This window comes from Suncus etruscus, chromosome 18 (assembly GCF_024139225.1).
Source record: "Suncus etruscus isolate mSunEtr1 chromosome 18, mSunEtr1.pri.cur, whole genome shotgun sequence".
Lineage (NCBI taxonomy): Eukaryota > Metazoa > Chordata > Mammalia > Eulipotyphla > Soricidae > Suncus > Suncus etruscus.
In genome coordinates this window covers 58922312-58945288 of record NC_064865.1, presented here as the reverse complement: position 1 = coordinate 58945288, position 22977 = coordinate 58922312, and the positions used below count along the sequence as shown (strand labels likewise).

At 47.9% G+C, this 22977-nt stretch overlaps 1 protein-coding gene across 2 annotated transcripts; it reads right to left on the bottom strand.

Annotated features, from left to right (window-relative positions):
* Window positions 1-534: 534 nt before the first annotated feature.
* IRF4 (interferon regulatory factor 4) lies at window positions 535-16445 on the bottom strand. 2 transcript variants are annotated; one of them, XM_049764989.1, is made up of 8 exons: window positions 16221-16445; window positions 15239-15425; window positions 13990-14078; window positions 12974-13115; window positions 10701-10808; window positions 7116-7469; window positions 3666-3778; window positions 535-678 (listed from the first exon to the last, which is right to left on the bottom strand). In XM_049764989.1, the coding sequence occupies exons 1-8, from the start codon at window positions 16443-16445 to the stop codon at window positions 535-537; spliced, it is 1362 nt and encodes a 453-aa protein (XP_049620946.1). The 2 variants fall into 2 exon arrangements, with proteins under 2 accessions (XP_049620946.1, XP_049620947.1); XM_049764990.1 differs by having other exon boundaries at window positions 12974-13112.
* Window positions 16446-22977: the final 6532 nt, after the last annotated feature.

Sequence of the window (22977 nt, the reverse complement as noted above, 5' to 3'; positions counted from 1 at the left end):
AAATAAGCTGGTCATTTTTTTAATAGAAATTTTCATTGGCTCTGGTTGGGTGTGTGCATAATGGTTGAACCTCCAAGTTCCTCAGAGAAAATCACCAGAGGCTCAGTGAGCAGTTTTTGTTCAAGTCTGGCTTTTACAATGATTTGGTATGACTGGCTGGGGCCTTTTCTTTCCTTCTTAATGTTCCTTTTCTCTTCAGCAATAACTGGAAGTCATACACACACCTGGTCTTAGAGGGATTCCTAGCTCTGAGCACATAACATAATAGAGTTGAAACTCTATTTAGGCCTGTGAGGCAGAGCGAGGGATCCAACTCAAAGCCTCATCACTGGCCTCACGCTTGAAAAGCAGCTGCTTCATTGTGCCCCATTTTTATCTTTTCTTTTTTTTCCTTCTTTTTCTCTATTTTTCTTTGGGGTAGTGGCAGGGATTCAAGTAAGGCCTCATATGTCCAAGGCAAGCATTCTGCCACCAGGTCACATCCTTGGGCCTGCATTTTTCAGGCTCCATGTTCTCTCAGCTTCATGCGTATTTTCATTCTTGAATAGAAGAGTGGCGGATGGATCTATGATAATCCTCTGCACTGCTGATGTGTTCTGGTAAATCGTAGCCTCGCAGGAAATGTCCACTGTTTTGTTGCGCAAAATAAAATAGTTGTCTGGCGAGTAGAGGTTCCACCTTGAATGAGAATTTTTTGGGAAAAATATTAGTGAGATTTTTTTTTTGTTGTTGTTGTTGTTGTTGGTTTTGAGCACCTAGAAGTGCTCAGGGATTACTTACTCAGGCTCTGTACTCAGAAATAACTTCCATGGGGGCCATAGCAATAGCACAATGGTAGGGCTTTTGCTTTGCACTTGGCCAACCCATGACAGACCCAGGTTCAATTCCCGGCATCCCACATAGTCCCCAAGCCTGCCAGGAGTGATTTCTGAGTACAGAGCTAGGAGTAACCCCTGAGCACGATCAGGTGTGGCCCCAAAATATAAATAAACAAATAAATGTTAAAAAGAGAGAGAGAGAAAGAACTCTTGTTGGTGTTTGGGGGACTCTATGAGATACCAGGGATCAACTTGGGTTGGTCATGTGGAAAACAAACACCCTCCCCTCTATGCTATAGCTTGGCCCCCAGTGACATCCTGCCACTGCCATACTAATCAGCTCTCAATAGCTAAGAGGACATGAAATAATACAAGGGATTTGCCTTGCTTGCATCCCACCCTGGTTCAATTTCCTGCACCAACTCTGGCCAGTTAAACACCACAATGAGTGATCCATGGGCAACAGACCCAAGTATAAGCCCTGAGTACCCCAGAAGCAAACAAGCAAATAAAACTTGAAAACACAGAAACAAACCAATAAGCAAACAAGAAAAAAGGAGGTGGCTATCACACACCAGAACATTCCATATGTGAAGCTCTAAGAGCAATTTTGGCATAGTCCTCCTACACATCAGCCGATAAACACAATCTACTTCATTCTGTTTGATGATGATGATCATCATCATCTAACTGATGATCCTTTAAAAATTAGTTGCTGCTAAGAATGTTGGCTTAGCTAAGACCGAGGCAGGCCTGGTCCAGCTACTCCTTTCGAAGGAAGACTGAGGTGGTATTTAGGGCAATGGAGGCCATAGAATTTCTCCTTCATGACAACAGTTTTGACAGGGATGAAGTGAGCTATCAGCCAGGATCTCTGATTCGGAGCTGGCCTCCATCATCAGGCTGTGTCCAAACCCCAGACAAGAAGCCAAATTGAACAGCCACCAAACAAACAGCTCTCATGGGGGAAAGGGAAGTTAAGTGAGCCCAGATTCCTTGAGTTTGGTCAAGAGTGGGGGTTTGCCTTGAGTTTGGTTATGAATGTGAAGGTCACAATCACCAGAGTTTTAGCTCTCAGCTTTTCCCCAGTTGGTGAAAACTAAGAAATAGCCTGCCATGGCCAACGGTCGTGCAGGCCTAGAGCATTATTTCTACTACTTCAGACTCAATGTCTTGAGCCTAATTCAAGAAAATCACCTATAGTCAACCACACTGAGAAGGAGGAAGCATCGGCTATACATGGGCCCATAGTTCTCTGTCCACATGTATCACTCAACATCCAAGATCCTGGCCTAGGGAGCTCATCCATCCCTCACTTGGAAGACCCTGAAGAGTAGCTTGGCATGGGAGCCCGTCACCAGCTTCTCAGGTTATTGATTCATACCAGGTTGATCTGCTCATCTGATAATCCCAGCTGCTAACACATTATCAATTCTTGTATCAATGATGACATCAGCCACCGGAGAGAAGCCAAGAGAAAACTCTGAAGTCCATGGATGCCTGCTTTTGTTGGTGTGTTTTTGTGTTTACAGTCAAGAAAGGGGAGATGGAAATGGGGGTTGTGTGTTCAAGCCTAGATTGGGTTTTTTCTTTCATAATAAAGCACTAACTAGCACCAGATAATGTATAAACAATATATAAAATGTATGATGTATAACAATTTAACTTGAATCATTTTAACATTATCTAAGCTGGCAATGGAACTGAAATTTGATATCCTTGGATATGATATTTTTTCAGATTTTTGACCATACCCAGATGTGCTCAGGGCTTACTCCTGGTGGAGCTGGGGGTACAATGTGGGGTGCCTGGGATCAAACTCAGGTTGGCACCTGGAGGGCAAGTGCCCTATCCACTGTACTATCACTCTGGCCCCTGGATATAATTTTTCCTTTTCCTGAGAATAACACTGTCTCTGTTCATCCATAACCTTTCAAATTATGCACAAAGGTAAAATGTTCAACACAAAAATATCAGACATCAAAACTCTTTGCTTCACAATAAATAAATGATAGATATTAGCTATAGATATCCTTTTTGCACTTCTTTTCCTTTACTGTCATTTTTTTGAGGGGGTCACAGCCAACTACCTTTCTCAACAATGGGGGGGGCTGCACTGCAGCATTTTTATGGCAATTAAATGAGAAGAATTTTAAAGGTCAACTTCAAGCATCGTCCTATTAAATTAAATACCACACAATGGTAATATGACAATTTTCAGGGGAAAAAAGTAGGGGCTAGTGGAGAGATTAAGAGGCTGGGAGGCTTGCCTTGCACTTGGCTGACCCTGGCTGAAATCCCTGCGACCATATATTGTCCCCTGAGCATTGCTAGGGCTGACTCTTAAATATAAATAGGACTGGCCCCTGAGCACCAGAAAAGGGAGAGGGAGAAGGTGAAAGGGAAAAGAGAAGAGGTGAGAGGGAATAGTGAGGGAAGATGAGGAGAGGAGAAAAGAAGAGGGGAGAGAGGAAGGGAGGGTAGGAGAGGGAAAGAGAGAGGAGTAGAGGAGAGAAGAGGTGAGAAGAGGAGAGAAGAGGTGGGAAGGGGAGAGGAGAGGAGAGGAGGGGTGAGGAGGGAAAGGAAGTGGAGGAGAAGGAAGGCAGGGGAAGAAAGGGGAGGGGAGGGAAGGGAAAGGTAGGGGAGGAGAGGTTAGGAGAGGAGGGGAGGGAAAGGGAGAAGAGGGGAGGGGAGAGGAAGGAAGGGGAGAGTAGGAGAGGGGAGAGAAGAAAAGGGGAAGGGAGAGAAGGGGAGTGGAGAGGAGAGGACAGTAGAAGAGGAGAGGGGAAGGGAGTGGAGGGGAGGAGCAGGAATTTGAGATCCCCCTCTAAGTGATCCAGTCCTCACCTGTGCTGTGATGAGCTTCCGCTGCCTCTGTGGGTCCGGAAATTCCTCCCCGAAGCACAAGGTGATCTGGAATCTAGGCAAGGCTCGGCCGTGATGGGCAAATGCTTGCAGCTCTGCGGAGACCCCAAGGAAAAGGGCCACAGTCAGAGACCTTGTGTGGACCCCGTGAGGCCCAGAAGTTTACACACACACACACACACACACACACACACAACCCCCCCCCCCCGCCCACACACACACCCCACACACACAGCGGCACACTGGACTACTGAGGGTGGCCAAAGGCTGCGCAAACGCCATCAAGAGGGAGAAAGGGGAAAGAAATGCAGTCACAGGTCCAAAATAAAAAGTTGCACAAAGAAGAAATTCCCAGTGATTCCAAGTTATACAGAAATGAAAAGTTACACAACGAAGTCTAAGCTGGAGAGCTAGGACCGTAGGCAGGGGGTTGCCTTGCATGTGAACTGGCCCAGGTTCCATCTTGATATCACATTTGATCTCAGGGGTGACTCCTGAGCACCAAAGCAGGAGTAAGCCCTGAGCACCACCTGGCATGGCTCTCAAACCAAAAAAAAAATCAAACTGACCACACATGTCGGACTTGTGCCAGTAATAATCACTACCTCATGTGGAAGAGACTGAACCCCAGAATTCACAACCTGCACTCCCCAAAGCCCCTTTGAAAGAGTCACAGGCGGGCAGCTGAGTCCCCTGGGAACCAAATACATGAATCTGAGCCCATGATTGGCCTGGCTTTGGGACAGGTGCTGATTTGAAAGGAGAAGGACAGGAGAAAGAGCCAGAACCCCTATTTTTTTTTAACTATTTTTAAGCAGTTTATTTATTGATTGACAGATTGGTTTTTGGGCCACAAGGGGAGATACTCAGGGGGCTACTCCTGGTTCTGTGCTCAGATATTGCTCCTGGCTAGCTCGGGGGACCATATGGGATGCCAGGAATGGAACCAGGTCTGTCCCCGGGCCAGCCACATGCAAGGCAAATGCCCTCTTGCTGTGCTATCTCTCCGGCTCTGGGAACCCCCATTTTAAAGGACATAACCCCTCAAGCATAAAGCAGTAGGGTTAAGTCCAGGACACAGATCTTCTCATGAGCAGCTCCCCCTTGCTCTGAGTGAGGCCTGCAGCATCTCCTGTTTCTTCCCACCAGAATCCAGGTCGAACCCAGCAGAGGCAGTTTTGCAGCAGCAGCAGCAGCAGCAGCAGCAGCAGCAGCAGCAGCTGCAGTGTTTGATCAGAGACAACCAGGCATCGCACTGGGGCTGTCCCTCCCTGCCTGCTAATTCTGACAGGGACAGACATCAAAGCTCTCTCCCTTCTCTTCAACTGACGCCAAGTTTCTAGCTCACTCAGGACTTCCTGCCTCTGTTTCCTCCCTCTCCTTCGCGACTTCAGGCCTAACTGTCACTTGGGCTCATGGAGACAGCACCTCCCCTGCACCAGGCTCTAAGGTGTGTGCACAGGACACATTTCTGGGGGAGGTTGGAGGATCCTTAATGATTTAGAAGTAGCCCCCAGGAGCCGGAGAGATAGCACAGCAGTGGGGCGTTTGCCTTGCATACAGCCTACCCAGTTTGATTTCTGGCATCCCCATGTGGACCCCCATGCCTGTCAGGGGTGATTTCTGAATGCAGAGTCAGGAGTAATCCCTGAGTGCTGCTGGGTGTGGCCCAGAAACCAATTAACCAACCAACCAACCAACCAACCAACCAACCAACCAACCAACCAACCAACCAATGAAAAAGAAGTAGCCCCAATACTTGATACAGAGGCTGGGGAAAAAAGCCAGTTAAGGGTCAAGAAAGAGCCAGAAATTCAGGGTGACAGGAAGAGCACCTCAGCCTATGTGCATCTTAAAGACTGCCCAAGCTGGGTTTCAGTGCAGGTTATACCTGGGGTTACCAGGAGAATGTTCCAGAAACACTCAAGGAGAGGGGATAGCAAAGACTCAAGGCACAACACACTGACTGAGCTGACCCATCTGGGACCAGCTCCATGGTGTCTCCCCTGAGGGAAGGAGCAAATCCAGGGAGGGTCTCCCCAGCAGTGCAGTCAGAACCCCCTGCCTCAGCCCTTCTGTGGTCCCCCAACCACTGTCCCAATCACCAAATTGCATCTCGGGACAGATGGAACTACCCTGTGAATCTCTGAGGAAGAAACTGGGTTCAGGTCCAATTGGCCTTTCCCATCTGACACTGCCTGCACATTGGGATTTGGGGGTGCATGCCATGAATCCTAGACTCAATCTTCACTCTTCTTTTGGTACATCTCTCAGAGAATGATGAGTCATCAGGGCAGGTTTGTGGGAGCATGAGAGAAAGTCTGCATGGGCTCAGTAGAACTGGGTGACTTACCCCCCAAATACTTAACTTTGGCCATGGTACTGGGGTAAAGAGGCTCTTTCATTTTCTTTTGAGATGGACAAAGTCAAGGAGCAGTGAGCAGAGAAAGGATAGCACAGAACTCTGCCTGCCCTGTCCAAAGCAAATAGCAATGAAATGGGGATGCAGGGCTGGAGTGATAGCACAGGGGTAGACAATTGCCTTGCACTTAGCAATGAACCCAGATCAGACCCGGGTTCCATCTCCGGCATCCCATATGGTGCCCTTAGGGCCTGTCTGAAGTGATTTCTGAGCTCAGAACCAGGAGTAACCCTGATTGCCTCTGGGTGTGGTTCAAAAACCAAAAGAAAACTGGGGTGCAACTGAGGGGGACTCTGGTCAAAGGAGAATCAGAGGGGGGCTAAAGAAAGCAGTAGCTGTCAGGAACCATCCTCAGGAGGTTCTGAAATCAGCCTTTGAGCCAGAGACATAGGATAACCTGGGCTCATTCCTGCTGTCACAAGGGTTCCCCCCAAAACATGTCCAGAAGCATGAATTTAGAGCCAGGATAGTTCTTGAGCACTGCCAGATGTGGCCTCCCAAAACAATTCACCCTCCTTAAAAATACTTCAGCACCTTGATCCAGACACTTTGCAAAACTGATCAGAATCAAATTAAAAAGATAAACAACAGAGCTCTGAGGCTCTGCTTAGCCACGACCAGGGACAGAGTCTCTACAAACCTCCTTGTTTCCCCCTTTGCCATCCAGGCCATTACACTTGGCCACACTGGCCTTCAGGCATCTCAGCCCCACGACAGCTCCCCATACACTTTGACCCTGCTGTGGTCTTCCTGGGAACCTCCAATTGCTCAGATAGCCACTGAGATGTGGGTGGAGATCAGGGGAGCCCCAGGACAGACCCTGAGAGAGATGGGAGCATGCACCAGGCACCAGGATTTCCAAAATCCTGCTAGGAAGTGACCTGAGCAAGTGCTCACTTGTCCCCTCTATGGCATCCTTTCCTCATGGCCAGGAGCAACGGGGACAGGTAGGCACCCCCAGGCATCCTGCATCCCAGGGTCCTTCATCCATCATTTCCGTCCTTTGGTACCTGATAGAAATTGCTGCGTGTCGAAGAGCTTGCATGTCTGGTCTCTCTCCAGCTTGTTGGGCCGGTCAGTGCACATGGCCAGGGGCCCTTCCCAGTAGATGCGACTCTGGCATAGTCTCTTGGCATACAGCCCATCGGGTGCCATCCACAGCACCACACCTTTCTCCAGGTGGCTCAGCAGCTTCTCGATGTTCTTCCTCTGTGCGCTGTCCTCAGGGTAGGGAAACAGCACCTGGTCCAGGTTACTGGCATCATACGTGTGACCGTGGGAGATCCGGCAGCCTTCGGGGCTGGATGTGGTCAAATCCTTCACCAGGACATCCCGGTAGTATAAGCAAATGTGGAGGCGGCAGTCTGCAAACACAGAGCACCCCGAGTTGGCGCTGCGGGGTAAGGGAGGCTGGGTTACCCCCACCCACCAACCCTCCTGCAGGTCCAACAGCTTTCTAGGACTTGGTATATCTGTGGGGGTGTCTCTGAGTTCAAGGTTGAGCCCGAAAGATAGCAGCGGGGTTAAGTCACTAGATTTGGATATAACCAGTCCTGGTTTTAGGGTTGTTTGGGTCTGAGGGTTCATAGGGGGCCCTTGAGCCTCACCTGGAGTGACCCCTGAGTCAGAGCCAGCAGTCAGCCCCAGAAACCACAGGGTATGATCCCCCAGCCCCAAAGTAAATAAAAAGAAAAAAGTTTCAGGTGAATTTAGGAAACACTGTACCCCTTTTTTTCCTTCTTCCTGGAGAGTCCCAGAGGGGGAGAGATACAGGGGGAAATTGGTTTTGTTGAGCTCAACAAGCTTATCTCAAGTTTAGAACATCATAAACTTTAGGGGGTGGGGGACAGAAACTTTTCACTACCTTCCTGTAAATATGAGAGTCCCCCCCATGAAAGAGTTTCTCTAGAGAGTTTTCTGGGAGGTTGTGCCGATGACATTATTTTTGTCAAGAAAACCCACTCATAAACCCCAGAACAGACATTTGTGAATAAGCCTGGCACGATAACCTTGGAACAATGGAGGAAGTAAGCCAGAGGTTGAACATCTAATCAAGGAAGGAAGGAAGGAAGGAAGGAAGGAAGGAAGGAAGGAAGGAAGGAAGGAAGGAAGGAAGGAAGGAAGGAAGGAAGGAAGGAAGGAAGGAAGGAAGGAAGGAAGGAAGGAAGGAAGGAAGGAAGGAAGGAAGGAAGGAAGGAAGGAAGGAAGGAGGAGGAGGAAAAAGAGGAAGAAGAAGAAAGAGAGGAAAGAAAAGGAAAAAAAGAAGAAAGAAAGAAAAAAGAAAGAGAGAAAGAAAAAGAAGGAAGAGAAGAAGAAAAAGAAAGAAAGAAAGAAAGAAAGAAGAAAAGAAGAAAGAAGAAAGGAAGAAGAAAGAAAGAAACAAAGAGAAAGAAAGAAAGAAAGAAACAAAGAAAGAAAGAGAAAGAAGGAAGAAAAGAAAATAAAGAAAACTTGGGTGGGATTTCAGAAAGAAAAAGCAGCAAATACAGCACACAATGGAAATCACCTTAAAATCTCACTATGATGTCAGATTATTTTTTAAAGTATCTACTTGCAGGGCATATAGATGTAAGCTGATGCTTTTATTCTCTATTTTTGCTCTTTCTGTGTTTTTTTTTTAGTTCATTTTTGACAGTCTACACTACTTCGACAATAAACTTAATTTTTAAGTGAAAAGAAAACAATAATAGAGAATAAAGATTCTGAGAGTTAAGTCAGGAGAAGGCAATTTGCCTTGCAAGTAGCCGACCTGGGTTTGATCCCAAGTATCTCACGAGGTCCTCCAAGTAGTGCTAGGAGTGATCCCTGCACCCCAGTCAAGGGTAAACCATGAGCTAAGGTGGGTGTGGTTCCACAAATAAAAACAAACAAAAAAAGAGGAAAGGCAGTTGGACTCCCTCTAGGCTTTTTGTGTAAGTGGAGAAATAACTTTTCCATTGGGCCTTTACAAATAATCACCAAGATCAAGTCATTTTGGGGCTGGAGCAATAGTATAGCAGGTGGGACGCCTCCCTTGCACGTGGCAACCTATTGCTCCCTAGAGGTCACCAGGAATGACCCCTAAGCAGAGAGAGAGAGCCAAGAGGAAAGCCCTGAGTACCACACAGGATGTGGCCCAGAATCCCCCTCAAATATAAATAAATTTATAAAAAGATGAAGTCACATAAAACAATGCTGAGTGCAAAGGCTTCATTAAAATATGATTAATATAGTCTCAGCATCTTAGAAACACTTGGGCACTGCATGAGATTTTCAAAAAAATAGGAATAGCAATTCTCTAATAAACACACTCAGGGTAGATAATTCACCTATGTATTACTCGCACAATAACAAAACCAGAAAAGAGAAAAGAAATTGAAAAAGAGAGAATGAGAAAGAAAGATAAAAGAGAGAAAGAAAAAAAGAAAAAAGAAGAGAGAATGAATGAATGAAAAGAGAAAAGGGAGAAGGAAAAAGGAAAATGAGAGAGGGAGAGAAACAAAGAAAAAGAAGAGGGAGAAAGAAAGAAGGAAAGAGTGGGAGAGAGGGAGAGAAAGAAAAAGAAAGGAAAGAAAGAGAAAGTGAGAAAAAGAAGAGAAGAAAGAAAAAGAAAGGAGAAAGAAAGAAACCCACAAAAGCTTCTAACTTCTCACTGACACTTGCTGCTGGGCCCCAATTTCTCCCCTTCCATGTCTGCCCCATCTATGAAGTAACTTAGATGGCAACGAGGAGGCTGAGGTCAGTGGACGTGATTCTTGGGGTTGGTTTCATTCATCGAATGTCAGCAGCAATCATGTGATCACCGTGCTATAAATAGCTGTTTATTTCCTACCCCCAGGCACCCACACACCTCTTGGGTAGCCAGGATGGGGGTTTGCAAGGTTCTCAAAACAAACAGAACCCCCTTCGACTCGAAACCACTCTGCCCGCCTCTCATTCAAGAACATCGAAGAAGACAGACGCGAGTCCCACAGAACCTCAGGGCACAAAGAGGTAGATGGGACCCCACCGGCTCCCCCAAACGCTTAGAATTTCATGGAGATTCTGTCATTGATTTTCAAGAGTGAGGTATAAGGAGATATTTTTCCTCTTAGGGTGAGTTATATCCCATGGAAGGTTATTTTTATTCCTAACAGAAATACCAATGTCGTTTTACAACAAGCCAGTTATGATCTGGGATTGTTCCCAGAAACGGGAGCTAAAATGGAGGACCATGATGAATCTTATAGGAAGATTGTCAGAGAGGAAGGAGCCAGCCCAGGGTCCCAGAACCCCCAGAATAAAGACCCACTTGTTGGTCTAAACCTACAAGAAGGACCCACTTGGCTAACTGGTTCACCCAGGGTTCTGCTTCTGTTGGAAATAGTTGGAACTACAGAGACAATGGCTGTGGGCCCCGGTGATGGAACCAGAAACTCATGGCATTGCCAACTAGAAGGCATAGAGGGTTGGTCCAAACCTGCCTTAGCCCTTGACCTAAGTGGCACCTGTAGGGGTCTCAGTCTGTGCCCTAAAGGCACCCCAATCAAACGGGGATAGACATGCCCCCTAAACACCCTCCTGGTCCCCCAAAGGCAGGCCTTCTGAGCTGCCTCAGAACTCAGCGCAGCACTTACCTGAGAGAGCCAAGGCTTCGGCTGACCTTATGCTTGGCTCAAGGGGGATCCCAGGGGCCTGGGACTCAGGCGGGGCACAAGCATAAAAGGTTCCTGTCACCTGGCAACCTGCATTTGCAAATAAAAGTCAGATGGTGTCTGAAGAATTTGTCCCCATGCAGACCCGGGAGGGCCAACGAGTGAAGGTCAGCAGCCTCTCTTAGGGGTTCCATCCCTGGAGTGCACCAACCCCAAGAGAAAAGGGCCTGACCAGATTACTGCTGGTCTCCTGAAGAGGTAAAGAGGGACTGGAGGGTAATGGGAAACAATAACTGGAGGAGGCAGGAGGAAATGCAAGAATCGGCCTCTATGACTTCCTTCCTTCCCTCCTTCCTTCCTTCCTTCTTTTAATTCTTCTTTCCTCCCTCTTTTTTCATCACCTGACAGAATTACCTGCACATGTGTTGAGAATATTCTAGATCTACCCTCATCCCAACAATTATTCCTACAATATAGCACTCTTGATTCTGGGAGTCATGCTGCTCATTAGATTACCCATCTGGTTATCTGCCCATCTAGTAATTGTATGACCAACCTCCCTCCAGATTTATATGCTGTAAAACAGTGCCCAACAAAATGCTGAAATGAATTGTCTACACAGCAAGTTGACAGTGAGTGTCCATTAGCTCTGGCCCCAAATAATACACTTCAGAGTCAAAGACACAAAGAATCTAACTGTATCCCTCACCTTCCTTTTGATTTGAGGATGAAATCAAGCCATGAATCTAGGGAGCACAGAAGTTGGATGCTGCAGCAGATGTGTGTGTGTGTGTGTGTGTGTGTGAAAGAGAGAAGAGAGAAAGGAAAAGAGAAGAGAGAACGTAATATGAGAGGTCTAGGCCCCTTCTCTGTATCACCTACATTGCAAATATGGCCACCCAGCCTATCTTTTTGATTAGGGAGACAGGTTACTGGAGATCAAAGGCAAGACTTAGTACATGCAAAGCAAATACTTCTCACAGAGCTATATGTCCAGTACAACTTTTGCATATTTCTAGGGATTTTATTTCTATACACAGGCCATAAGTTCCTAGGCCTTGCTGCAAGAGGAAGAAGTTAGAATTTCAGAGCTGCTTTCATATGGATGGGTCCCTGCTGCTATGGTTTGGAAAAGCCAAGCCAAGCATGGCTGCAAACTACTCATGAAGGCCACCACAAAAGCCAATTCTGTTCTCAGAGAAGAGCACCACATTGGATCAACATATGACAGCCAAAAGCGGCCTGAACATGACTAGAAAGAGGGGAGTGACCAAGCTTGGAAGAAGTACTTGATCCCAGAACAGGCTGAAGGACATGAGTCTTGCTCAAAGGCTCTAAAAGTTGGGTTCTATTGTGTTGAATATGTGCGGCATTTTCTTAGCACTTAACTGTTTAGTGTTTATGCTGAAAGATCCATCTAGGAATAATAATTATCCATCTAGGATAATATCTAGGAACCTCCCACAGGCTCACGACCCCATTTATGGGGTAGGTGGGGGGAGTTCCTGGGATCCAGAACCAACTTCTGGCACCCTGTGTGTATTTCTAGTGCTCCTGTCATAGAAGTGATTCCTGCCTTCTTTTTTTACCCTCCCGTCTAACCCCAAGAATAATAGGCCACAGAGCCCCCATAGTTTCAAAGTTTAATAATCCCCTGGAGTTGGGATGTTCCTTGTTGGAGATGAGTAGATAGGGAGACTAGAAAATTCTTGACCAAGGTCAAGGACCCATCTTGGACTGAGCTGCTCAGACCCACTGCTTCTAAGTCTTCTAAGACTCATATCAAAGCCTGAGACAAGAAGATGGGAAAAGATGAATTTACTATGGAATTGGCTCTGACATTCAGGCCTGAGTCTGGTGGAGTTGGATCTATTGAACTAATCTATTCATCAGATGTTTGAGAAAGGGAGACACTGGTTGGACATTCCCAAGGAAGAGAGGGGTTAGGCCTTAAACCAAGGGGGAACTAGGATTGAACCCCAATCCATGCTTACAGTGGAAAACTGAATATATTTCTAATATTTCTATGAGATGCTTCTCTAAAAAAGTGGGGTGTGGTTGTTCACTGCCTTAAATGTGTTCTGAATGCCCCAATGTTCTAAACCTAGACCTTGAGAGACATCGGTGAACAGGAAATGCTTTTGGTGGCTGCCTGTGAGTTCCCTGATCTTATGGGGGTGGCATTGTTTTAGGGAAGCCTAGAAGGGCCTATTAAAGAAGAGCCCAGGTGGGGTTCAAGCCAGCACAATCCTTACCATTTTCACACGCTGGGCCTTGCCAGTGGTGGCTTCGGGGTCCAAACATGGGGCACTGATAGGGGATTTCGGGGTGTGGTTGGTCAGGGACATAATCCCTCCAGGCCCGATCGTGGGGAGCCATCACGTAGTTGGGCACCTGCTAGAGACACAAAAGTGGGGCTTGATGACAAAGCACAACTAAGATGGTTGGAGAAGGGGAAGGTGTGTGTGTGTGTGTGTGTGTGTGTGTGTGTGTGTGTGTGTGTGTCTGCGTCTCTTCAACAAGGGGTGTTGAGAGAACCAGTCAGTTCCATGCAAGAAACTAAACTCAGTTCTCTTTCTAACACCTGGCACAAAGGTCAACTATCACACACAGACAGACACAGACACACACAACCACGCACACACACATCACACACAGAGCCCACTCTTTGATCACTTCCTCAGTTTCCCAGGCCAGCTCTTCTTTGGCTGGGATCACATCCTGTTATCCCCTAGAAAAGGTTTTGCATAATGAACATTCAAACGTCCATCATCACATTTGGTGAAGAAGAGCTGCCCAGTATGGGACACACACACAATAGGGACAGTGTTCCCAGGTTGTGATGAGTGCAGAGTGTCATCATATGGTCCAACTAGCACCCACAGGACGAGGAGGGGTAAATGTGCCTCCCAGGGCCCCCCAAAGAGAGGGGAACAGAGCCCTAATTCACACCATGAGAGGCTGCAGAGATCAGCTGCCCTGCGGTTTCACATGACAGAGCCCGACTTCCATGTCAGCCCCAGGCACAAATGCTCTGTTTCCCAGAGGTTTTGAATGGGAGGAGAATCCTTAGAAAATTTTAACAGCTCAACATCAACATCCTCAGGCACCCCCTCCTGAGAATTCACCCCAAATCAACAGCATGCGGTCAGGCTGTTCATTTTGGGACATGGGTGGGATCCTTTGGTTCAGGGCAGTACCAAAGGTCAGCTGGGTTTGGTAAGTGGATTTGGGGAGCAGAGTTTTCTCTGTGGCCCAACCCTGTACTGACCTGAGGGGGCAGTGAGGAGTAAGGACTTGGCATCGCGTAAGGGTGGCCCATGGGTATCTGCGGTTCCTCCAGGCTCAGCTGCTTTGCTCCTGTGTGTTGGGCCAAAAGGGAAATGGCACCATGTGAAAAAAAGGAACTGGCCTCCTGAAAGAGTAAAACTTAGAAAAATACCTGAGGGTTTCATTCCTAGAAGACACTGCGCCATATTGACCCAGGAGGTGTTTATTTGTTGTTGTTGTTTTTTTCCCCCAGCCCTTCCCTTGAGTTATTACTTGTTTGGGCTATTAAATCTAGGCCCACCTCAGGTAGGACAGGGAGAGGGATTCAGGAATGGCAGGTTCTGAATGCACCATGCCATAGAAAGGAAGTCATGTGCAGGACCTGCCGCAAAGGTCACCTGAGCCCATTGGATCAGGTTCCGGCCTCTCTATTGGGCAGAGGAGAGGCAGGAAGGATTCTGATTCCAGTTCAAGGGTCTTCTCTAAAAGTTGACTTTTTTGAACCCCACCAGGCAGAGCTCAGGAATATTTCTGTTCCTGTGCTTGGAAGTCGCACCCTTTGGAGCTTGGGGCACCCTGACTTGCTGCCTAAACTCTCTCTCTCTCTCTCTCTCTCTCTCTCTCTCTCTCTCTCTCTCTCTCTCTCTCTCTCTCTCTCTCTCTCCCCTCCCTCTATCTTTCCTCTCTCTCTCCAGCCCTGGAAAGCTGAATTGTAAATGACTATAAACAGCAGATATGTGCTTTCTCCTCCTATACAATGGTAAGTCATCGAAGAGAGCTCAGCAGAGCTGTGAACAGATGGGGACCTCAAAAGAACAAAAATACAGCCATGGGCACACACAGATGTGTGTAGACATACACAGATAGACTCAGGGTCGAAAACAGCCTACACTAATGCTCCAGAACTTCAACTTAGGAACCAAAACTTAGAACTTGGACTTAAGAGCAATAGTACAGGGCAGAGGGCTCTGCCGTTGCACATGGCTGATACAGGTGAGGTTTCAGGCACCCCACAATGGTCCCCCCAAGTCCTTCCAGGAGTAATTTCAGAGCAGATCCAGAGGGGAACCCTTAACACTGCCAAGTTAAGGCTTCCAAAATAAACCAAGAACTTGGGCTTTAAACATGCTGGACAGACAGACAGAAGAGGCAGAGAGACAACTACTGGAAGAAAAGTGAGAGAAGAATGAGGAACCAAAGTGACAGGTGCCTTCCTGCTCCGGTAGGAGGCCCCCAGCAAGGATCCCCACCTTTCTTGGCCCCCTCAGGAACAATCCGGTAGACTTTGTAGGGATCGGAGATGTCCAACTGACTGCGGTCAACTAGTTCTTCGAAGTCATTGCTTTTGTTCAAGGCACATCTCAGCCGCGTCTTCCAAGTGGGAGGGTCGGGTTTGTCGATGCCTTCCCGAAACTTGCCTTTAAACAGCGCCCAAGCCTGGGTGGGGAGGGAAAGACAGGAGGAAGAGAGAAGAAAAGAAGTAAGTAAGTCAAAACCCAGTTCTGGCAGAGTCCTTTACTCAGGGCAAGCCTGGAGTGCTTTTTGCAGGGTCCCCGCTATCTCTTGTTGAGCTGAGCTGCTCTGAATGACTGCAGGTATTGGTTTAAAAAAATGGGGCAGGTGAGAAGGGGTTAGAGCTTGGAAAGACCCTCCCCACCAAGCCTGGAGTCTGAAGGCAGGTTGATAGGAAGGAAGAAGAGTCAGAGCATCTGGGTGCGTGGCTCCCCACAAAGCACATCTGGAGGGTCAGACTGAGGTTTACTCTGAGCACATCCCCTGCTGAGGAAGTCCCCTCCATGGGTGTCTCTGCCCACACCACAGGTGGTGGTGTGGGGGTGGCTGGACCTGACGCAGGGAGGAACTCAACCTTCAGGGGTAATGGGGTGGGAAAGAAAGACTCGCAGAGAGGGAAGGAAAGAGACAGACAGGCAGAAAGTCCAGTCGCAAAGGAAAAAAGAGCATTTTCTCTATGATCCAGAGAGGCAGCGGCGGGATAAGACAGATGGACAGAGGAACCGCAAAAACACGCAGCCAAGGAACAAACAGTTCAGGTCCTAGCTACCAGAGCGTGTCTCTGCTTAGGGCTTTTCCCCTACTTGTGCCTTGGGGTATTGAAGAGCCAAAGGATGTTCCGCCTCTACAGTCCCCGGGGAGAAGTTGAGGAGTCTCAGCCCTTTGCCACCTGCTGTCCTGGGCTCCCTCCCCGTGCCCACCCGGCTGCCCGCTGAGCACCTTGAAGAGCGCGGCGTCCTCCTCCCGGTTGTAGTCCTGTTTGCCCGCGTGTTTCCAGGGGATTCTGAAGACGCTTTTCTCATCGTTCTCCCACACGAGCCCCGTGTACTTGCCGCTGTCGATCTGGTCGATTAGCCACTGGCGGAGTTTGCCATTACCGCAGCTCACTGAGCTCATACCGAACTCTCCACCCCGGCAGCCGCCGCCGGCGCCCTCCAAATTCATGCCCAGAACGCCCCGGGTTGAATCCGCTTTCTGCACTGCTGGGGAGTGGACAAGAGGTTCTAACCTTAGGTTCCTTCTTCTCGAAGCCTCCTCCGTCTTCTTCAACACCTCCCGCCTGTTTGCACAAGGTACTCCCCAAACAGCCAGGCGCGCGCGCTTTGGAGTCGCCAAAAGGCGCTCAGAGGAAAGTAAGGAACTTGGACTTATCCTTCTGGCTAGGACTTGTCTCCAGGACTCGCATGGCACCCCTTTTCCCCTTGTGCATCCTCCGCAGATTCCATTCTCTCAGTGTCCAAGCTGGACTTTGGGGTGCGCCCTCATGGGAGGGGCCCAGGATTCCCCAGCCCTAACTTGGCGCCTTTACGCACAGAGCCCGCTCCAGTGCTCGCGCGCTCCCTCCAACATCCCTCCCCTACGTGAGCACCCCGCAGTCTAGGACTATGCAGGACCTCTTTCAGGGACAGTTTGCAGTCTTGTCCTCTCCCCAGTACCCATTCCTGTGCCAACTATACCCTTCCCCTCCTGTGCCAGCTTCCCTCCACATACCCCCTAAAGGATCTGGCGCGCTGACTTCCAGACCAACAGCGCCCCAATATTTCTTCCCTGAGTGGCTCCTCTCAGGAGCCCCCCCCTGGTTGTCCCCTACCTAGAAGACATCCCCTCGCCCCACCAGATAACAAGGGTACCGGGGTTCCGGGAGGAGGGAGAAGCGCGCAGGAAGGAGACTGGCCGAGGTAACAGAGCGCGAAGCCAAGAGACTCAAACCTGCAGCTCCTCCTCCTCCTCGTACATCGCCCGCCCGCGCAACCACACGTCCCAGAAGAGGTTCAAGTTTTCGGTAACACAGTGCAGCCCCCCAAAAAAGTCCTCACTCCCCGGGGACAAAGCCTGTCTGCCGCCCAGTGCGCAACCCTTTTGGAGAGCCCGCCAAGGGCCACCACTCCAGGCGCTGTTGACAGGCGTCTTGTCCCGTCCCCTTGGGTCTCCAGCGCGTGACCTCTCCAAATAGCCCGAACGCACGGGCACGAGGATTTGGGGACCTCAGGGAGCGGGGGCGCTTGGCAGGGCGAGGAGTGAGTGCACGGAGCCCCCCCAAGGATGGGGAGCGAGTCGGGGTACCCTCTACCTCCAGAAGCATAATCCCGAAGCTAGGGGGGGTCCCAGAAGAAGCTGGGCTCCTCCCCCAATTGCGCTGCGGAGCTGGAGGTGGTTCCGGGGACCCTCAACTTTGCGCCCCGGGTCTTTGCCATTCTCCTTCTTAAGCCTTACCTAGCCCCGGACTTGGAGCAGCCGAGCGCACGGTACGTCCCCGGGTCAAGTGGCAGAGCTGAAAGTCCTAACGGTAATGGCAAAGAGGAATTTATAGAGCTCCAAAGCTGCGCTTGGGGGCGGGTTCGGGGCGGGCCCTGGGCGGGACCGGGGGCTGGACTGTCGCGCTCGGCTGGGCAAGGGGAGGACCCGGGGCGGGCCCAGCCCTTGGAGTCCTGGGCGAGGTCGCTCTCGCGTCCTGCGCTCCCTGCCGGGGTCCTATCTCGGGTGGTTTTGATGCCAAAGGGCGAGAAGCCAAAAGGGGAGGCCCGCGGAGAACAAACAGCGCAACGACAGCGACTTGCGGGAACCTGGGGGTTGTAGGGTGAGGGTGAGGGGGAGTGTAGAAGCGGGAATCTTATGCGTATGGAGAGGACCAGGCTTAGCTGGGAGAAAATTTGGGGGGCAGGTGCAAATGGAATTTGCTCTGGAGTGGGGGAGAGAATGCGCTCTCTACTGACACCCAGAATCTACACACACACACACACACACACACACACACACACACACACACACACACACACGCACACACCACGCGCAAAGTTTGCAGAATAGCCCACACTTAGAAAAAAAAAAAAGAAACCAATGCAAATGTTCTTCTGATGCTCTCCCTGGCTTGGAAATGCTCCTGTTCAGAATATTGCAGAGAACAGACCAACTAATCTCCCATGTCAGGATAATACAGAGCCCTTAAAATTTCAACAAGAGTGAGCTGGGGGGGGAGGGGGGCGAATTGGGGTGTCCCAAATACCTGTATCCCTTTCAGCTCACCCTAATAGGACATCTTTTTCGTTTCAACCTGCACACCCCCGGGTGGGTGGGTGGTGGGGTGTCTAGAATAAAAGAAAAATCTTGCTCCGTCCTGCTTTTATGCCCCCAAAGTCAGCAAAGTCTGAGTTGGGATGTGTGTGCCCACTTAACTTTCACCAGTTGAAAGTTCCCCCCCTGGACGCTTCCTTCCACTGTTTATGTACTTAGCAATTCAGGTAAACCGTCAGACCACTAGAAAGTTTCTCTATGATTGGAGACCAACACACAGCATCCTGAACCATATCACTTCAGTTCCCAGCATCTCTCTGCATCTCATCCACTGGACCCTGTTGTCCTACCCAAAGGGAAAAACAACTAAGTGTGGGCTGGAGCAAAGAGTGAGGCGCTGGAGACTTGACTTTTTCCTACAACAGACAGCCTTTCCCAGAAGTGAACGTAACAGCATGTTTTTCTTCTATGCAACCCTCACCCCCCCAGCCAGCTTTTCCATGATGAAGGGTTAAGTGGTAAACAATCCGGTTTCCTTCAAAGAAAATTCTGCTTGCTACCTGTTTTTCTTCCTTTCTTCTCCTCTCATAGTCATTCATTTCCTTTATTTTTTTTTCTCTTTAATGTATTCATCAGTTATCAGGAACTGCGCTGAGTATTTGGTTCATGCCAGTGAAGACAACCAGAGCAGGTGCAGGGGTTTTTAATCAGTGCTCTAGGAGATGGCAGGCTAGATAGAGCCATTCACACTTGGGTATGGTGTCTTTGCCGCCTGGGGTTCAGTTCTAGCAATTTCCTTCTCCCCTTTTCAGAAGTTCATAAACAACTGTCATCATAGGAAACTTTCTGAGACAGTCAGCCTTTGCTCCCTGTATTTTTGTTTTTTCTTCTTTAACAAAAGTGATCGCTAAGCTTCAACGCCATCTTCTGGTTTATTGATTTTTCTAGAAGTGATTTCTTTCTTTCTTTCTTTCTTTTTTTTTAAGAATGAGGTGAATACACACAATATTTAACCACTTGGATGTTTGATGTCTTCATGGCCCCTGGCCAAGCAGCGGCTGGGGATGTGGGCATAAACAGGGTGGAGCTGTTAGCTGTATGCTCTCTGGAGCGTTCTACCTCTAGTCATAGATGAAACAGAAAATGATACATGGGACCGGAGCCATAGCACAGGGGGAAGGGCATTGGGGTTTATCTTGCATGTGGCCAGCCCGAGTTCGATTCCTGGCATCCCATATGATCCTCTGAGCCTGTCAGGAATAAGTTCTAAGTGCAGTGCCAAGAATGACCCTCGGGCACCGTGGGGGTGTGGTTCCAAAAAAGCTAAGAAAATGGTTGACCCTCTGCCTATCCCCAAACACACATATTAGAAAAATCAGTATCTCCAGTCAGACTAGACGTGTGTCTTTAATGTCACAATTTGCTAAAAAAAAAAAAAAAAAAGTGAAAGAAAAGAATAAATCTGCTTAATGAATCTAGACTCTAGACTGGGCAGAGAATGTACATTTTTAAATCATGTGTGTTGCGGACACCAGCCAAATGGGCTGATGTTGCGTATTAATCTTTTTCAAATATTTTAAAATTTTAGATTCACATGCCAGAAAAGTATTTTAGAAAAGTTCCTATTAAGTACACAACATAAATGATCGAAATGATTTTAAGATAAATTTGATTTTTTTCACTTGTTCTTGGAAATGGGTTAAAAAGCACCGGCCTTTAAAAAGTTTAAAGGGCAATCATTTCTAATGACTTGTAAAGAGGCAAGAAGAAAAAAAAATATTAGGGGTTCAGTAACAAAAGTTCTGCCTTGAAAAAAGAAGTGGGGTTGCAGAGATAATCAGCTGGTTGAAGGATATACATTGTATTCAGGAGATTCACGTTTCATTCCTGATACAAGATTTTCTGGGTACACTCAGGAGTATTCCCCGAAAACCTCTGGATATGGCTAAGAACCACAGGAAAAAAAATAGAAAAATTCTAACACTTCTATTATTAAGGTGTAAACTCTAGGGGATAAACATCTTTCCTAATTCTCTCTGCATGTAAAGCAGAGTCAATGGTTCTTTTTTTTTTTTTTTTTTTTTTGTTTTTGGGCCACACCCGTTTAACGCTCAGGGGTTACTCCTGGCTATGTGCTCAGAAATCGCCCCTGGCTTGGGGGGACCATATGGGACGCCGGGGGATCGAACCGCGGTCCTTCCTTGGCTAGCGCTTGCAAGGCAGACACCTTACCTCCAGCGCCACCTACCCGGCCCCGAGTCAATGGTTCTTATTGACCATAGCATCTAGTATGATAGTACCATCATGCAATTATTATAATATTTTTATAAGTAATAATTTATGCTATTTTGTAGTACTACTAGTAGTATTGGTACAGAACTACTATAACACAATGCCCTACATTACATAGCATTATAACATCATCATAGTGTATTAAATATTGTTGTTTGTGCTATTGATCATCAACAGTTCACTTGTGAGTCTGCCAGATCTGCTCAGATTCATGAGGTCTAGGATAAACAAAGATTTTTACTCACTTTGTATATAAGAAAATAAAGACAGGAATTAAGGAACTCATAGCCTAACCTCAAGTACCCAATAAAGGAATTTATATCTGCTACATTTCATATATCCTAGCCTTTATCTTCTGCAATCTTCCAACTGAATTATCCAGTATGCACCAAATGAAGACAGAGATTCAGAGAGGAAGTATTCTTGGGATCTGGCCCATGGAACTTGTCCATGGCTGCACTCTGAGAAGACTCCAAAACCAGCCTTTGGCCGCTTAAAAGCCCATCAGTATAGTATAGTACCTAATTGAGCCCTGGATAAATCAGTCAGTATAGGCCAAAAGCTCTCTTTCTCTTTGACCTCCTCATTGACAATATAGGCTGATAGCCAACGACCACCAAACCTTTTTTCAACTCCAAGCAACACTTTTCTTCTTTCAGTTCTGGCTTGAAACTATCCCTGGCAGCTCCAAGGCCTTATCAATCATGGTAGATTCAGAATTAGGAATTATTGATTCAGTCATTGCTTTTACCACTGATCCTCACTTTATTTTTTCCCCCCAAGTTATGTTGCCATTGAGGAAATTGCTGGAAACAGGGCTGCTTCGTGGCGAAGGAGAGGAGCTGGGATGGAACATGCTGGAAAGAGAATTCCATGTCAATGGTGCTCAACACACACACAGTTGAAAGGCATGAAACTGAGATTTCTTGGCCCAGCTAGAAAGGCTTTGGTAATATCAACAAGGCATCAAACCCAAATAGATTTTTTTTTTAATTAGGGGCTACCTACATCTTCTTCACTTACTCTGCAAATTGAACTTCTATAACTTTGGATTTTTTAGAGCTAGTGTGTTTGATACTTTCAAGACAGATTGTAATGTGGGGAAACTCTTAGGCTCCAAAGCTATGAGGCCTGAATCTCCCCTGGGCCCACAGCTCTACCCACTTTTCAGGCCTGTGGGACGTTGGATTTGTCACTGTCTTACCTTGGTAATACAGCAGATGTGGTCTTGTTTATAAACAACGTTCTGTCGTCTCCTGCTCTTGCCAACATTCTAAGAAGTCCCGAGTAACATTTTCTTTCTCACTGACTTGTTACGTTCTAGACCGAAGCAAGTGACGTGTCTTTTCACAAGGGATTCTCTGGGTTCTGCCAACGTCAGGTCCCTGCAGCCAACAGGCATGCACATGGCCTGCAATCACTTTGGTGCAATTTTCTGAAAACTGAAGCAAGAGAAAGAAAAAAAAAAGTACAGAGTTTGTCTCTCCGCCCATTTGCAGTAGTCCCAGTCTTGGTGGGTTCTTTTGAAGTTTATCATCTGTCCTTTCAGCTGAAAATTGTGAATCAACATGCTAACACTGGTTACATAGGAAATGTCACTTCTCAGAGCCCAGGGCAGGCTTGGAGTGTTCATCAGAGGTCAGATCATGGCGATGAGGCTTCTAAATCTCAGGGGCTTTTAACCATGAAGCTTGGCTTCCTGCTCATATAAGTGATTCATGGCTGGGTCTCGCTCTTCTCAGAATACAGACCAGACTGACAAAGCAGCCTCCTTCCAGAATGTTCTTGCCACGAAGTGGAGAGAGAAGAGTTCTGCATCCTTGGGACGTGCTTTCCTTTCCAGAGGTAAGAATTAGAGCCAAGAAGACCCAGGAACAGACCCTCCAGAGGGCTGGTGGGGACCATCTCCAGGAACTGCCCAGTAGCTGGGGGTGTCTCTCTCCCTCTTGAGTGTGAGTTGAAGCAGGCCTGAGAAACCACCCAATACTGTGCTTGAGTCCACTCTCAGCCATGCTCCTGGGAGTAGCTCATCTGGAGACCAGCAGTGTCTCTGCCTTGGGGATTGGGGGGTAGATAAAATGTCAAACTCTCAGGGATTGGGGGGGTAGATAAAATGTCAAACTCTCAGGCAGGAAAGATCATAGAGCAGCTAAATGCCCAGCACCATCTCTGG